The sequence below is a fragment of the Somniosus microcephalus genome, chromosome 14 (assembly GCF_052327205.1).
Source record: "Somniosus microcephalus isolate GS21.2 chromosome 14, FLI_Smic_1.0, whole genome shotgun sequence".
NCBI lineage: Eukaryota > Metazoa > Chordata > Chondrichthyes > Squaliformes > Somniosidae > Somniosus > Somniosus microcephalus.
The window spans coordinates 123,989,265-124,005,922 of NC_141000.1; the positions used below are offsets into that span (position 1 = coordinate 123,989,265).

At 48.0% G+C, this 16,658-nt stretch overlaps 1 protein-coding gene across 4 annotated transcripts in view; it reads left to right on the plus strand.

Annotated features, from left to right (window-relative positions):
• LOC147107894 (SAM domain-containing protein SAMSN-1-like) overlaps positions 1 to 16,658 on the plus strand; it is a 185,268-nt gene that overhangs the window by 143,443 nt on the left and 25,167 nt on the right. For 3 of the 4 annotated variants that reach the window (XM_086007280.1, XM_086007282.1, XM_086007283.1), the window contains 2 exons: positions 11,307 to 11,461; positions 12,579 to 12,785. In XM_086007280.1, coding sequence (XP_085863406.1) covers positions 11,307 to 11,461; positions 12,579 to 12,785 — 362 coding nt within the window. The remainder of the gene's footprint in view (positions 1 to 11,306; positions 11,462 to 12,578; positions 12,786 to 16,658) is intronic. The other variant, XM_086007281.1, reaches the window with a different exon arrangement.

Here is a 16,658-nt window from a genome sequence, read left to right on the forward strand (position 1 = left end):
GGTGACAGGTGAATGGGACTTGGTGCGAGTTAGATCAGTGGCAGTAGAGTTTTGAATGAGCGTAAGTTTATAACAACTCGCTGCTTAAAAAGAAATCTCCTCATCTTCCCCTTTGGTTCTTTATACGCCATGACAGGTAATCCCAGTGGATATTAGAGGCTGTCAGTTAATTAAGAGTCCCCAGATTTTGATCTTACACAAATAGTACAAGAACACTCTAGGCACAGGAGAAAAGACAAATACACCAAAAAATAACATAGAAACATCAGCATTAACTCCCTGATTTTGCACTCCTTCCCGGGAGCCACACCTACGAATAAAAAAGAAAGACTTGCATTTCTATAGCACCTTTCACGACCACCAGACGTCGCAAAGCCAATGAAGGATAAATATTGGCCAGGACACCAGGGAGAACTCCCCCGCTCTTCTTCGAAATGGTTCCATGGGATCTTTTACATCCACCTGAGAGGGTGGACGGGGCCTCGGTTTAACGTCTCACCCAAAAGCCGGCACCTCCGACAGTGCAACGCTCCACTGGAAGTGTCAGCCTAGATTTTTCGTGCTTAAGTCTCTGGAGTGGGACTTTGAACACACGACCTTCATGACTCAGAGGCAAGGGTTCTACCCACTGAGCCACAGCTGACACTGTCTGACACAAAGAGCACGCCTTTGGGCAAGTACTACCCATGGGTATCTGACCATTTGGATGGAAATCTGCGGGCAGTGCCATGCGCTTTTCCAATGTGCGCCTTCGGCAGAGGTCAGAGAATGACCCCCGTCATGTAAACACAAATGGCAAATAAAGCAATGCGTTGTTGTGGTGCCTTGAGCGAGGATTTAAGGAACACAGGAACAGGAGGAGGCCATTCAGCTGCTCGAGTCTGTTCCGCTATTCAATTAGATCATGGTTGATCCGTATCTTAACTCCATCCACCCGCCTTGATTCTGTAACCCTTAATAATCTTGCCTAACAAAAATCTATCAATCCCAGTCTTGAAATTTTAAATTGACCCCCTCCAGCCTCAACAGCTTTTTGGGGGGAGAGAGTTCCAGATTTCCACTACCCTTTGTGTGAAGAAGTGGTTCCTGACATCACCCCTGAACGGCCTGGCTCTAATTTTAAGGTTATGCCCCCTTGTTCTGGACTCCCCCCACCAGAGGAAATAGTTTCTCTCTCTCTACCCGATCAACTCCTTTAATCATCTTAAACGCCTCTTTCTACTTGAAAAGCACTGGTGGATAATGAGAGTGCAGCTAAAGAATGTGTTCATATTATGTTGAATTAATGGGATTGAACTATGCGAATTATCAATGGATTCTCCTCTGGACTGTCACACAGTAGGAAGTGGGCAGACACTGGGCTGGATTTTCATTGAGGAGGCAGGACTACAACTTTCGGGGTTGTAGTCCCGCCTCCATCGAGTTGTGGCCAACCCACGCGATTTTGACTTGATTGACCTTGTTGAGCCCGCCCAGCGGGCTCAGCAGGCCAATTAAGGGCCACCCGGCAATAGGTGACATCACAGATTGACATTTCATCTGTCAAGAGCTTTTGACAGATGAAATATCAGCTTTTCACAGCTGTTTGAAGCTGTCAAACACTGACAATCTGTACTCCAGGTCAATTCCTTCCTCTCAGGATGATTTAGAGATTCCCCGGAACAGAAAGCAGAGGCTGCAGATTTTGATGGCTGGCGGCCATTCTGCTTTCTGTGCCGGTGAGATGAGGGACTCCTGAGACCTGAAGGAAGGAAGGCTGTAAAGGTAAGTAAAGGTTAGTAGAACTTCTTTAAACACTTTACACACACCAAACACACTTACCTCTGCACTCATGCATCCATCACTCACCTGAACACTGGACATCTCGACCCCTCTAAGCCCTTCATCCCGACGGCCCGCCTTGCTAACTTGGCGTGGTTTGGAGCTGTCGGGAATCCCACATTTCAACAATGAAAATAGGGATTAGGCTAAAAACTGCCTGTTAACTACCTGTTAACAGGCAGTTAATTGGCACTAATCCCCTTCCCGCCTCGGGGAGGCGGGTCCCAGTGCGGGGCGGGTACCCGCCTCCTTTGAAACTGGCATGGAAGCGGGATGGGGTTGGGAACCCCGGTTTCGGGATTTTAAACCCCCACACGCCTCCAATCCCGACTCCACGGCCCAATGAAAATCCAGCCCACTGTGTCAGATTGATCTCACTTATCACCTTTACAACAAATGAAGGGAATGGGCTTTTATTCATCCAGTCTTGGCTGAATTTGATCGCTCAACCTTACCCATTCTCACTCTGATAAAGTGCGAATTTGAAGCTTTCCTTTATCTAGACCCTTGACAGACAGCCTGAGATTCTGAAGAGTAATAGTTAAGATAGATGACTCTCTAGTTGATGAGAAAAGGGAAAAAGAATCATTACATAAGAAGGCTGATTAAAAAAGTAAAAAGAAAGACTTGCATTTCTATAGCGCCTTTCACAACCACCGGACGTTCTAAAGCGCTTTACAGCCAATGAAGTACTTTTTGAAGTGTAGTCACGGGTGTAATGTGGGGAACACAGCAGTTAATTTGCCCACCTACCCACCATCTCCCCATATCCCTCAACCCCACCTACTCACCTTCTCCCCATATCCCTCAATCCCACCTACTCACCTTCTCCCCATATCCCTCAGCTCCACCTACCCACCTTCTCACCATATCCCTCAGCTCCACCTACCCACCTTCTCCCCATATCCCTCAACCCCACCTACTCACCTTCTCCCCATATCCCTCAACCCCACCTACTCACCTTCTCCCCATATCCCTCAATCCCACCTACTCACCTTCTCCCCATATCCCTCAGCTCCACCTACCCACCTTCTCACCATATCCCTCAGCTCCACCTACCCACCTTCTCCCCATATCCCTCAACCCCACCTACTCACCTTCTCCCCATATCCCTCAACCCCACCTACTCACCTTCTCCCCATATCCCTCAATCCCACCTACCCACCTTCTCCCCATATCCCTCAACCCCACCTACTCACCTTCTCCCCATGTCCCTCAATCCCACCTACCCACCTTCTCCCCATATCTCTCAACCCCACCTACCCACCTTCTCCCCATATCCCTCAACCCCACCTACCCACCTTCTCCCCATATCTCTCAACCCCACCTACCCACCTTCTCCCCATATCCCTCAACCCCACCTACCCACCTTCTCCCCATATCTCTCAACCCCACCTACTCACCTTCTCCCCATATCTCTCAACCCCACCTACCCACCTTCTCCCCATATCTCTCAACCCTACCTACCCACCTTCTCCCCATAACCCTCAACCCCACCTACTCACCTTCTCCCCATATCCCTCAATCCCACCTTCTCCCCATATCCCTCAACCCCACCTACTCACCTTCTCCCCATATCCCTCAATCCCACCTACCCACCTTCTCCCCATATCCCTCAACCCCACCTACCCACCTTCTCCCCATATCCCTCAACCCCACCTACCCACCTTCTCCCCATATCCCTCAACCCCACCTACCCACCTTCTCCCCATATCTCTCAACCCCACCTACTCACCTTCTCCCCATATCTTTCAACCCCACCTACCCACCTTCTCCCCATATCTCTTAACCCTACCTACCCACCTTCTCCCCATATCCCTCAACCCCACCTACCCACCTTCTCCCCATATCCCTCAACCCCACCTACTCACCTTCTCCCCATATCCCTCAACCCCACCTACCCACCTTCTCCCCATATCTCTTAACCCTACCTACCCACCTTCTCCCCATATCCCTCAACCCCACCTACCCACCTTCTCCCCATATCTCTCAACCCCACCTACTCACCTTCTCCCCATATCTTTCAACCCCACCTACCCACCTTCTCCCCATATCTCTTAACCCTACCTACCCACCTTCTCCCCATATCCCTCAACCCCACCTACCCACCTTCTCCCCATATCTCTCAACCTCACCTACCCACCTTCTCACCATATCCCTCAACCCCACCTTCCCACCTTCTCCCCATATCCCTCAACCCCACCTACCCACCTTCTCACCATTTCCCTCAACCCCACCGACACACCTTCTCACCGTGTCCCTCAATCCCGTCTCTCTCCAGAGATAGATCTAATTGCCTCTTGACCCAATTGATACTGCCTGCATCAGTGCCCCTCGTGACAATTTATTCCACAACTCGATTACCCTTTGGATGAAAAAGTCCCCCTGACTTCCTTGCATCCTCCTAACTTCCTCGTTTGTGTTTGCGACCCCTGAACCCTTCATCAAAGTGGGCAGATTTCCTTCATAATCCTGAAAACCTCATCCAGGGTCCCTCAACACCTCTGTTCTGCAGAGAACAAGCCCACTTTTCTAAGGTCTTCCTTATAATTTAAGGACAGGTTTGATGCGCTGGTTGTTGTATTTTTCAACTGCATTGCAGAACAGTATAAATTATCAGGGTTAAAAATAAATCATCAGTAATGAACACTTCTCTGTTACCGTGGCCATAGTTAATGAGGATGTGTGCCAGTGTCAAACGACCTCAGTAGATTCAGGTGATAAGCGACCTCAGGCAAAGGCCGTTTGAGCTGCTAATGTGGTTACCTATGCATCACAAAAAAACACCCACAAGTTCTTCTTATCAGTGGCTCCATGTTGTCTGTTACAGGCACAGACTGAACTGCTAATTTATTCCACTTTCCCTTCATTCGAAAGGGCACCATCTGGATTACACGAGGTTTTATTTTGCAGTGCGATCGAGATTTCTCACTTCTTAGCACGGTGTCTGGGTAAATGTTGTCCTGGCCAATGCTTATCCCTCAACCAACACCTAAAACAGATGGCATGGTTATTTATTTCATTGCTGTTTGTGGGAGCTTGATGTGCATTATTTGGCTGCCGCGGCCACGTTTCCTACATTGCGACAGTGACTACACTTCACAGGTACTTCATTGGCTGTAAAGCGCTTTGGGACGTCCTGAGGTCGTGAAAGGCGCTGTAGAAATGTAGGTCCTTTCTTTGGGCAGGAGGCTTAATTGCACATTGGCTATTCTCTAAAGGTCTATTGGGCGGACTGTCCTGATCTTTTCCTCCGTAGAATGCCCAGGGTGGGTGGGTGGGGGGAAGAAAGAATGTTCCTGGCCTCCCATTTAAAGCCCTGTCTTGCCTAGGTCACCAACTCTGGACATAGTCCTGGTGGTTTCATCACATGACCCCCTGCCTCCAACTGCCCCGTCCGGTCAAACAGCCTTTTCTCCCCCCCATCTCCAATATCTTTATAATTAATAAACAAAAGTCTTCGAAGAACATAGGAACAGGAGTAGGCAATTCAGCCCCTCGAGCCTGCTCTGCCATTCAATGAGATCATGGGTGATCTGTGACCTAACTCCATCTACCCGCCTTTGGCCCATATCCCTTTGGTTAACAAAAGCACATTTGCTCCTTTTCAATTTGACATTGTGGGAATTCAACCTTTGAAGCACTAAATCTAACGCTTCTAGATTTTCTTCCTCGCTGCTTGTTGCGATCAGCACATCGTCTTGATTGCATAAGCAATTTGGAACTCCTTGCAAAATCTTATCCATCGTAGCCTGGGAGATTTTGGGGGAGGACTTTACACCATATGGCAGCTTGGCGTATGAGTACAGTCCCTTGTGTGTATTGACGGTGAGATACTGTTGACTCTCTTTGTCAACGCTCAGCTGAGAGTCAGCATGCAACAGATCAAGCTTAGAGAATGCCTTTGACCCCGAGAGTGCTGCATACAAATCTTGTGATGTAGGTAACGGGTACTGCTCATCGTCAACTGCTTGGTTGATAGTAACTTTGTAGTCACCACACAAGTGTATAGTTTTGTCTGCTTTGGGCACTACCACAATCGGGGTAGCCCATTCACTGTTGTCAGTTTTTACTAGCACTCCGTTCTCTCTCAGTTTCTCTAGCTCTTCCTCCACCTGACTTTTCAACGCATAGGGGACCGGCCTTGCCTTACAATAGACAGGCTTCGCGTTGGACTTGATGCGGATATGGGCATCATACCCAGTGAGGCCCTCATAACTGTCTGAGAACATGCTTTCGTACTTGTTCAGCATTGTGTCGAGTCGCTTCTTTGAAGCATCTACACTGAAGAAGTTTTTCCAGTCTAGTTTTAACTTTCTCAACCAGTCTTTGCCCATGAGGGTTGGCCTGTTGTTGTAGCTCACTACAATAATAGGCAGCTTTACTGACTGGCCATTGCGCTGAACTGTATTCCATTTGTCCACATGTCTCTAGGATTTCTCTGGAGTAGGTTTTTAACTCTATGGTACTCTTTGTAAGTGGTACTTGATTAAACTTAGTCTCATATGTGTCCTCACTCATCAGTCCGCCGCTGTGTCGATACACATATCAATATATTGCTCATTGATCAAAAGTTTTGTATGGAAGTCTTTCTCACGACTGTTAGCATTGCCGCTAGTGGCATAGATACTGTAGGTGCCTAGTTCTTCAACATCAGGTGTGTTCACTTCAATATTGTAAACTCCTCCCTTTTGTTGTTGCTGCTTTGCATTGCCACTAGAATGGTTCTTACTTCCTGCTTTCGATCTAGCTCTGCAAGCTGTTGAAATATGGCCTTGCTTCTGGCAGTGAAAACACTTCACATTTCTGTATTGGCAGGACTGTGGTGAGTGATTTCCATTGCAGTGATAACAATTCACTGAACTGCTCTCACCGACATGCTGTTGACCCGGTCTCACAACTTTAGGTTTGGCGGTGGCTTTGTGACTGTAGACTTCAGCTGCACTAGTCACTTGAGTTGGACGGAGCTCCCTAGCATTCTTAGATGCCATCTCCATAGATGGGACAATTTTGCATGCTATGTCAAACGTTAGGTTCGTAGTGTTCAGTAACTTGGACTGTGTGCGCTCATCCACCAGTCCACACACAAACTTATCTCACAACGCACGATCCAAAAATGTGCCAAAGTTACAATGCAAAGACAGGTTTTTAAGAGCGACAATGTACTCACTGATGGTTTCACTTTGTTTTTGGTTTCTGGTACCAAACTTATAGCTCTCTGCTATTTCTAATGGCTTTGGGTTGAAATGGTCCTCGAATTTCTCGACAATGTCTTCAAACGACACATCCTTTGTTTTCCCTGGCGCGAGTAGGTTTGTCAACGTTCCGTAGACACCTGGCCTGTTCACTGTTAGAAAAATTGCTTTTTCCATTCACAAATTACTTTATTTTGAGCTTGAACATTCTCATCTGCACCTTCGGTCTGATTAATGTTATTGGCCTTAAAAAAAATCTCCATCCGCTCGATGTAAGAACTGAATGGTTCGCGAGCTCAGTCATACATGTCGAGGCTTCCGATGAATCCCGTAGGCACAGCCATGATTGTCCCGATCCCGTCGAACAGTGACTCAGCACATTACTCGTGTACCTTAAACTTTTCCACAAGAAGGTTGAACACTGTGTCCTTCCATGATCCCTAAATATGGCTCTGGGATCCTATCCTCTTCGCCAAAAATGTGGGTAGAACGAATGAAGGACAGAGACAGGATGAGTTGCCGGTCCATGTGCTTGTTTACTAGGTCAGAGCAAACTCAGCATGTTCATACTAAACCATGTGACAAACCATGTGATAAACCATATGATAATACATTACAGAGGGAAGCTAGGAAATTTGGACCCTACGCTTCCCAATTACTCTCTTTTCCTAGAAATCAAGCAGCAATGAACTGAGGATCTGTCTTTTATCCTCATGTTTGGTTTGATTTTAAACATCGACATGAACAATGGGTGTTGATGACATTTAGTTGACCGGAGGCAGGAGTTACTGAGTTGGACAGCAAGGAGCCGAAGAGCTGGAGCACCCCACACTTGTTAATGCCTGTATCTCCACTAACTAGGCCTTTCGACCTGTGCCAGCCGTGGCTCAGTGGGTACCACTCTTGCCTCTGAGTAAGAAGGATGTTGATTCATATCATACACCAGACACTTGAGCACAAAAATCCAGGCTGATACTCCAGTGCAGTGCTGAGGGAGCACTGCACTGTTGGAGGTGCCGTCTTTCAGATGAGACGTCAAACTGAGGCCCTGTCTGCCCTCTCGGGTGGACGTTAAAGATCCCAGGGCACTATTTCGAAGAAGAGCAGGTGAAGTTCTCCCCAGTGTCCTGGCCAATATTTATCCCTCAATCAACATCACTAAAAAACAGATTATCTGGTCATTATCACATTGCTGTTTATGGGACCTTGCTGTGTTTCCTGCATTACAACATTGACTACACTTCAAAAAGTACTTCATTGGCTGTAAAGCACTTTGGGATGTCCAGTGGTCATGAAAGGCGCTATAGAAATGCAAGTCTTTCTTTACTTTTTTCACATCCAATCTCTTCCCAGGGGTTAGTTAGACAAAGCTCAACGTAAACTCGAGGAACAGCACCTCATCTTCCGATTAGGCACTCTGCAGCCTTTCGGACTCAATATTGAGTTCAACAATTTCAGATCATAACCTCGGCCCCTATTACACATTTTTTCTTGTAATTTTTCCAATCCTTTCCCCCCCCCTTTCCTTTTGTTTCTCTCTCACACCTGGCAGCTATCTCTTGCCCTGCCAGTACACTTTACACCTAATCTCAGCCTATTACCATCTCGTCTAGCTCTTTTGTTTCTTTCACTTCTTTTGTCCGATCGCAGCCCTGCCTTCGATCTGTTTTCTTTTCTTTCCAGTTTTGAAGAAGGGTTTGACCCGAAACGTCAACTCAAATTTCTCTCCACGGATGTTGCCTGACCTGCTGAGTTTTTCCAGCATTTTCTGTTGTTACAAGTGGTCACATTGTTGAGGAGCCTTTGTTTTCAGTCACTGATGATGGAATACCCATTTATGGGTTAATTAAATCAGAAAAGACATATTGCCTGCGCACATGCTAAGGGTAACTCTGCCTCTCTCAGGTGGAGATACCAGAATACAGGCAGCATGCTTGTAACCAGAAAGTTATAGCCAGTTACCTTCGGAACAGCAAGTTTGAAAATGGGCTATTGCCTCAAACAGTGGTAGATTTACACTTTAAAATGAGGAGCAATAAGAAATTGTTGGATTTACTTCGCACCGAGTCCCATTCACCCATCACCCCCTGTGCTTGCTGACCTACATTGGCTCCCGATCCGGCAATGCTTCAATTTTAAAATTCTCATCCTTGTTTTCAAATCCCTCCATGGCCTCGCACCTCCCTATCTCTGTAACCTCCTCCGGCCCCACAACCTCCGAGATCTCGGCGCTTCCTCAATTCTGGCCTCTTGCGCCTCCCCGATTTCCATCGCTCCACCACTGGCGGCCGTGCCTACAGCTGTCTGGGCCCTAAGCTCTGGAACGCCCTCCCTAAACCTCCCCGCCTCTCTATCTCTCTCTCTCCTCCTTTAAGACGCTCCTTAAAACCTACTCTTTGACCAAGCTCTTGGTCACCTGCCCTAATATCTCCTTATGTGTTTCGGTGTCAAATTTTGTCTGATTACGTTCCTGTGAAGTGCCTTGGGACATTTTACGATGTTAAAGGTGCTGTATAAATACAAGTTGTTGAAAACTGTATTCTGTTCATTCATGTATTTTATGTAAAATAAATAAGTTTATTGGTTTACAATTGGGCCCATCTCGCTAGAGCACCTTATAAGTTCGTCTTACTTAAAGACAGAAAGACGCAAGTGATGGCACATGGGAGATTCCAATAGTCAGTGTACACAGCAAGTATATGGAAAATAAAATTGTGCGGGGTGTAAAACAGAGGGCTGATTTGCTATCAGGTGGTTTGAGCTACCGCCAAATACCAATTTCACCTCCCCAAGTGTTCTTTGTTACCACCCTCTGTCTCACACTAACATTAAACTAGATATTTGGACAGTAAAGGTGCGCTCTAGATCATAGGGGACACGAGGTCCACTTATGGAGTAGCCACTGAACCTGAAAAGACTCACATCTCTCCAGCACCTTTCACGACCCCAGGACGTTCCAAAGCACTTTATAGCCAATGAAGTACTTTTTGAAGTGTGGTCACTGTTGGTTGGGGAATAAATATTGGCCCCACGACACCAGGGAGAACTCCCCTGCTCTTCTTCGATATATTGCCATGGGATCTTTCACATCCACCTGAGAGAGCAGACACAGCCTCGGTTTAACATCTCATCCGAAAGACGACACCTCCAACAGTGCAGCACTCCCTCAGCACTGGCACTGGGAGTGTCAGCCTAGATTTTTGTGCTCAAGTCTCTGGAGTGGGGCTGTGAACCCACGACCTTCTGACTCAGAGGTGAAGGTGCTACTCACTCAACCACAGATTCCGCAACTACACTGCAGGTGGATCTGAAAGAGAAAGATAATTTCATATTAAAGGGCCTCCATTAGCAACTTTCATTTACTTTCAGATCCTGACTGCCCTTTTGTGCATTCCCAGCGTTTTCTGCCCTCACTGTTGACGCATTCATGTTTGTCCTGCACTCTGGTAGAAGGTGAACTTAAAATGCTCTTCGCTCTTTATGTCTACAGCACCTTGGGAGAGAATGCCCGAGAGGTTGTCCCGATCTCCCGCTGTTACTGTGTCAGAAGATCAATGATCTCCCTGGGGAAACAGCATAAACCACTGGCTTTAGGCAACAGCTGTGACTCAGTTGGTAGCACGCTCAGCCTCAGAGTCAGTAAGTTGTAGGTTCATAGTCCCCCTCCAGGCTGACGCTCCCAGTGCCAGAACTGAGGGAGTGCTGCACTGCCAGAGGTGACGCCTTTCAGATAAGACAATAAAACCAAGGCCCTGTCTGTCCTCTCAGAGAAGAGCTGGGGAATTTTCCCTGGGGTCAATATTTATCCCTCAATCAACATCACTAAAACAGATTATCTGGTCATTATCACATTGCTGTTTGTGGGAGCTTGCTGTGTGCAAATTGGCTGCCACGTTTCCTACATTACTACAGTGACCGCACTTCAAAAGTACTTCATTGGCTGTAAAGCACTTTGGGACATCCTGAGGTCGTGAAAGGCGCTAGAGAAATGCAAGTTCTTTCTTTAGCCATTTATTTAATTTCTCCAGGATTCACGCCAAAGTTACAGCGTGAGATTGAGATATGCTCCGCGGAGGCTCCAAATGCCTATATTTACATAAGGGATCCCAAACAAAGAAGGGCAATATATAGAGAGGTTGACACTGAATGGAAGTCGAGAAGGGAGTTGGAGGAACTGAAGGCACGGGCAGTGAGATTTTCAGGAGGCTCTTGAAAGGGGAAGTGAATGGTTTGGGAAGAGTTGTGGATCGAGCTACCTTTGACAGCCCTGATGTTTCCTTATCTCTTAAGCAGGTGGCATCGCGAGTGGCTCAGACGCAACAAGCAACCGGGACAGTTTCAGGCTGGATGAGGAGGTGCCCTACACAGGCCCATTCTGTGGTCGAGCCAAGGTACACACGGACTTCACTCCGAGCCCCTATGATACCGACTCCCTCAAGCTCAAGGTAAGAAAATGCCGATTTATTTTGGTTGGGGCATCCGTGACTCAGTGGGTAGCACTCTTGCCTCTGAGTCATAAGGTGGTGGGTTTAAGCCCCACTCCAGAAACAAGATCCAGGCTGACGTGCCCAGCGCAGTGCTGAGGGAGTGCTGCACTGTCGGGGGTGTCGCCTTTCACATGTAACTGAGGCCAACCTCTGCCCTCTCAGGTGGACGTAAAAAGATCACACAGCCCTTTCGAAGGGTCTCCCTGGTGTCCTGGCCAATTTTTATCCCTCAACCAAAATCACTAAAAAAAACAGATTACCTGGTCGTTATCTCATTGCTGTTTGTGGTGGCTTGCTGTGCGCAATATGGCTGTCGCGCTTCCTACATTACAACAATGACTACACTTCGAAAGTATTTCATTGGCTGTGAATCGCTTTGGGATGTCCTGAGGTTGTCAAAAGCATTTTAATCAATGCACGTCTTTCATTCTATAAAGATTTTGGCCCTGAATTTCAGCAGGGATTGTACCGCTCTCCTGCTGTATCTTCGGTGAGAGATCCTTAGGTTCCTGGGGGGGGGGGGGGGGGGAACTGACTGAAAACAGCTATTTACGTCACTTCTCCCGGTGTTCTGACAATCTCCCACCGCGCTGACAATGCGATATCGGGACATCGCCCACCGAAATCCAGGGCCTTCGATTGTGAAAAAGTCTGATTCCCTGCAACACAATAGGCCGGAAATTCCTCAGAACTGGCCGCTCAGAAAACGGTGCAGGGTGGGGCCAAGAAGAGCAGGAATGTTCAACACACAAACTCTGGTCCACCGGTGGCCCCTCTTAGGCCCTCCCCCTCTTCCCCAAAGTCTCCCCTCCGCACCACGCCAGGACCCCCACCCAGCCTCAGCGCAGGAGCCAGCTGGTTCCCCACACCTCCCACAACTGGCGAGCTGCAGTGGGGGGGCGGGGGGGAGGGGAATGGGTGGGGAGTGGGGATTGGGAAGGGCCCGCCTTCCACCCATTACCCCCGCCTCAAGTTAAAGCTGGCCCTTCTCCGTGTCTTTGGCTCAGTTCCGTCGGGCTATTTGAGTTCAAAGGGCAAAGGTTGATTTACCCCCAACCTCGAAATGCTCTTTCAGAAAGGTGACATCATCGACATAATCAACAAGCCAACCATGGGCACCTGGACAGGAATGCTCGGCGCCAAAGTGGGAAACTTCAAATTCATTTACGTGGACATCCTGCCCGATGCAGAAGCCATACCCAGGAAACTAAAGACACAGAGGAAGGGCGAGCGACCAGTCCCTGATTCCTTGCAGGAGCTGTTGGAAAGAATCCAATTGCAGGTCAGTGCAGTGTGACACCCTCTTTGTTTCCTCCTCCACCTTCTCCTCTCTTGACCACGTTGGTTATTGCATAGGTGCCAAAGACATCTGACACCTCGCCCATTCTGCAATTGCGAGTCTAGGTATTGTGGAGCTGGGAGGCTTTTTGAATCATGTGGGGATGTGGGCGGTGGGTGGTGGATGGGGGGTTGGTGGGGGGGGGTCCCGGTGGTAGGTGGGTAGGTGGGGCATCTGCTGACCTTAACACAGATTCACTTTCTGGTATGGTTCTCTAAATATTATAATCTGGATTGGAAACCCCGCCCCCAATCCCCCAATCCCCAAGGCACTGAAGTCAAATGTAACATGGAAGTACTACCCCAAATTAAGCTCCCTTTAACAAGTAGGTATGGTAGTGTTATGGTTATGTTACTGGACTAGTAACCCACCAGGCTAAAATATAATTCTAGAGTTACGAACATGAGTTCAAATCCCACCATGGCAGTTTGAGAATTTGAATCAAGTTTAAAAAAAATCTGGAAATAAAAAGCTGGTATCAGTAAAAGTGACCATGAAGCTGTCAGTTTGTCAAAAAAATGCAACTGGTTCACTAATGTCCTTTAAGGAAGGAAACCTGCCGCCCTTACCTGGACTGGCCCTATATATGACTTTTTTTTTTATTGGGATGTGGGCGTCGCTAGCAAGGCCAGCATTTATTGCCCATCCCTAATCGCCCTTGAGAAGGTGGTGGTTGTTGTGTATGTACCTTTAAGAGAATAACTGGTCCCAGACTGCAGTGCCGGCAGTGACCACCCCTGTATAAAAGGCGCTAGTAAGCCTCTGTAGTTTCAGTTTCCCGATTGACTCCTTTCAGTAAAGACTTGTTTTGTTCAACTCCTGCTGTCCGTGTCTCAATCATACACGGACATAATACTGGCGACGAGCAGATACGAACTTACCTACAGTCTGCACCACCTCCTGGGATCCATTCCTGAAGCGAAGTGAGCAGAGGTCGAGGCCAGAAGGAAGAAAGAAGCAGTAGAAACGGGCGTCAACCGTGGGCATCCGCCCCTGTGTTAGCGGAGTTGAAGATTGCTGGAGAAGCTGTCGAAAGCGGGGCCTGGTTCCTGTCGACGGTGCTTCAGCTAATCGGGCTGGTGGCAGGTAGTACACTGATCCTTCCTGGGCTGCGGTGGTCGCGAACTCGAGCGGGTGGCTTGCAACGGGGCCGAGCAGCATTGTCGGGAAGAGGAGAGAGAGAGGGTGGAGCACACAGGGCGCAGCCGGTGCTACGAAGCCGGGCTGCGTACAGACCCGAGAAGAGGGAGGCAAGAATCCCACAGGATTGTTCCACGACGGGAAAATAATAAAAAAAGAAATATTAAACGCGCAGGAAACCGCGAGGAGCTGCAGGTTACAACGGAAACCGCGGGTAGCAGCGCTAGCAACAGCGGGGAAGAAGGCAAAGTGCGGGAGGCGCCATCTTAATCAGCGGGGGAAGAAGGCAAAGCGCGGGAGGCGCCATTTTGTTAAATCGGGGGAAGAAGGCAAAGCGCGGGAGGCGCCATTTTAGATTTTCAAGATGCCGAAGACTGGCTGTATCACTGCCTTTGATAATACAATAGAGGACTGGACCACGTATGTGGAAAGAGTCGAGGTATATTGCGAGGCAAACGAAATAGCCGATGAGAAAAAGGCATCGGTATTGCTAAACTTAATGGGCGCTAGAATGTACGGCTTATTGCGGGACCTGATTACTCCAGCCAAACCGAAGGCGAAGAGTTTTAACGAAATTGTTGCTGTCCTACAGGAACACCTAAACCCTGCACCGCTGCTGATAGCAGAAAGATTTAAATTCCACAGGAGAACTCAGCATAAAGATGAGAGCAATGCTGAGTACCTTACAGAACTACGCAAGCTATCAAAGCACTGCCAGTTCGGAGCAGGACTGGCAGATACCCTACGGGACAAATTTGTCTGTGGACTCCTGAGTGAAGGAACACAGAAGAAGTTACTCTCAGAGAAAGAGCTGACGCTAGATAAGGCTTTCAGCATGGCAGTATCATACGAAGCAGCAGCCAGGGGAGCTGCGGAAATACAACAAAAGCCACAGGAATACGGCACCCACGAAATGACACGGGGATTTGCAAAATGTTATCGCTGCGGCAGAACTAACCATGACCAGAAGGACTGCTGGTCCAAGGACAAAATATGCAGGCAATGCGGAAAGATGGGACACATTGCATGAGTTTGCAGGTCTGGGAAGAAGACCAGTGACAACAAAAAGGCTACTAAGGAACCGTACAAGAAAGTACAAAAGATGACGGACAGTAGTTCCGAAGACCAGATGAGCGATAGTGAATCCGGGAACAAGAGACTAAGCTGTCTCAAACTTCACAATGTAATCGCAAAAGAGGATCACCGAACCATTTGGGTCACCCTCACGATAGCAGGGTCCCAAGTTAAAATGGAATTGGATACAGGATCAGCACTAACCGTCATGAATCGACAAGACTACGAGCGACTATTCTCACACATACCCTTGAGAGAGACATCCATCGTCTTGACGACGTACACGGGGCAAAAAGTATACCCCAGAGGAAAAATAAGGGTGCCTGTCGAATTCAACGGCAAGAAAATACGGAAATTGTACCTCTACATACTGCCAAATGGTGGACCACCGTTATTGGGACGTGAATGGATCAGGAATATAAGCTTAGATTGGCACTCCATTCATACAATGACGGTGGATGGTAAAAAAGATGAAGACGTCACTCCTGAACGATTGTCAACAATCTTAGCTAACGCCAAAGAGGTATTTCAACAAGAACTGGGCACTCTTAAAGGCGTAGCCGCCTCGATAAAAATAGAAGAGAATGCAATTCCCAAGTTTTTCAAAGCAAGACCGGTACCCTATGCAATTCGCCCAGCCGTCGAGGCAGAGCTGGAGAATCTGGAGAAGGCAGGCGTGTTGTCTAAGGTCGACTGGAGCGAGTGGGCAACACCCATCGTTCCTGTCATGAAGAAAACGTTAAGCAATAAGTCTGAGGAGCCAAGGAAGGTTCGCATCTGTGGGGATTTCAAGGTGACGGTGAACCCAGTCCTTTACACAGTACAATATCCTCTTCCAAGGATAGAAGACATCTTCGCCTCACTATCTGGAGGGAAGCGTTTTACAAAAATTGACCTAGCACAAGCATATTTGCAGATGGAGGTTGAAGAATCCTCTAGGAAATATCTCACGATAAACGCTCACAAAGGTCTTTACCAGTATCATCGATTGGTATTCGGAGTAGCATCGGCTCCGGCGATATGGCAAAGAGCGATGGAACAAGTCCTGCAAGGGATTCCGGGGACTCAGTGTTACTTGGACGACATCCTTGTGACAGGTGAAGATGACAGTGAACACCTTAACAACATAGAACAGGTGCTCACTAGACTACGTGAACATGGGCTACGAGCCAACCGCTGCAAGTGCGAGTTTTTTAAGACCACGTGATTGATGAAGAAGGGTTACATAAGTCCCCTGACAAAATTGAAGCGGTTGTTAAGGCCCCGGCGCCTGAAAATGTGTCACAACTGAGGTCATTCCTCGGATTGGTGAATTACTACCATAAGTTTTTGCCGAATGTGTCGACAATTCTGCACCCACTGAACGCCCTACTACGAACGGGAGTAGCATGGAAATGGAGCAATGACTGTAAGCGGGCCTTTCAGAAGAGTAAGGACTTAATCACTTCAAGAGAAGTATTGGCTCACTACAACCCAGCACTGCCGATCAGACTGGTGTGTGATGCGTCTCCCTATGGCATTGGGGCTGTACTGTCACATAAATTCCTTGATGGTTTAGAGAGGCCGATAGCTTTTGCGTCACGCTCGTTAACTTCTGCCGAG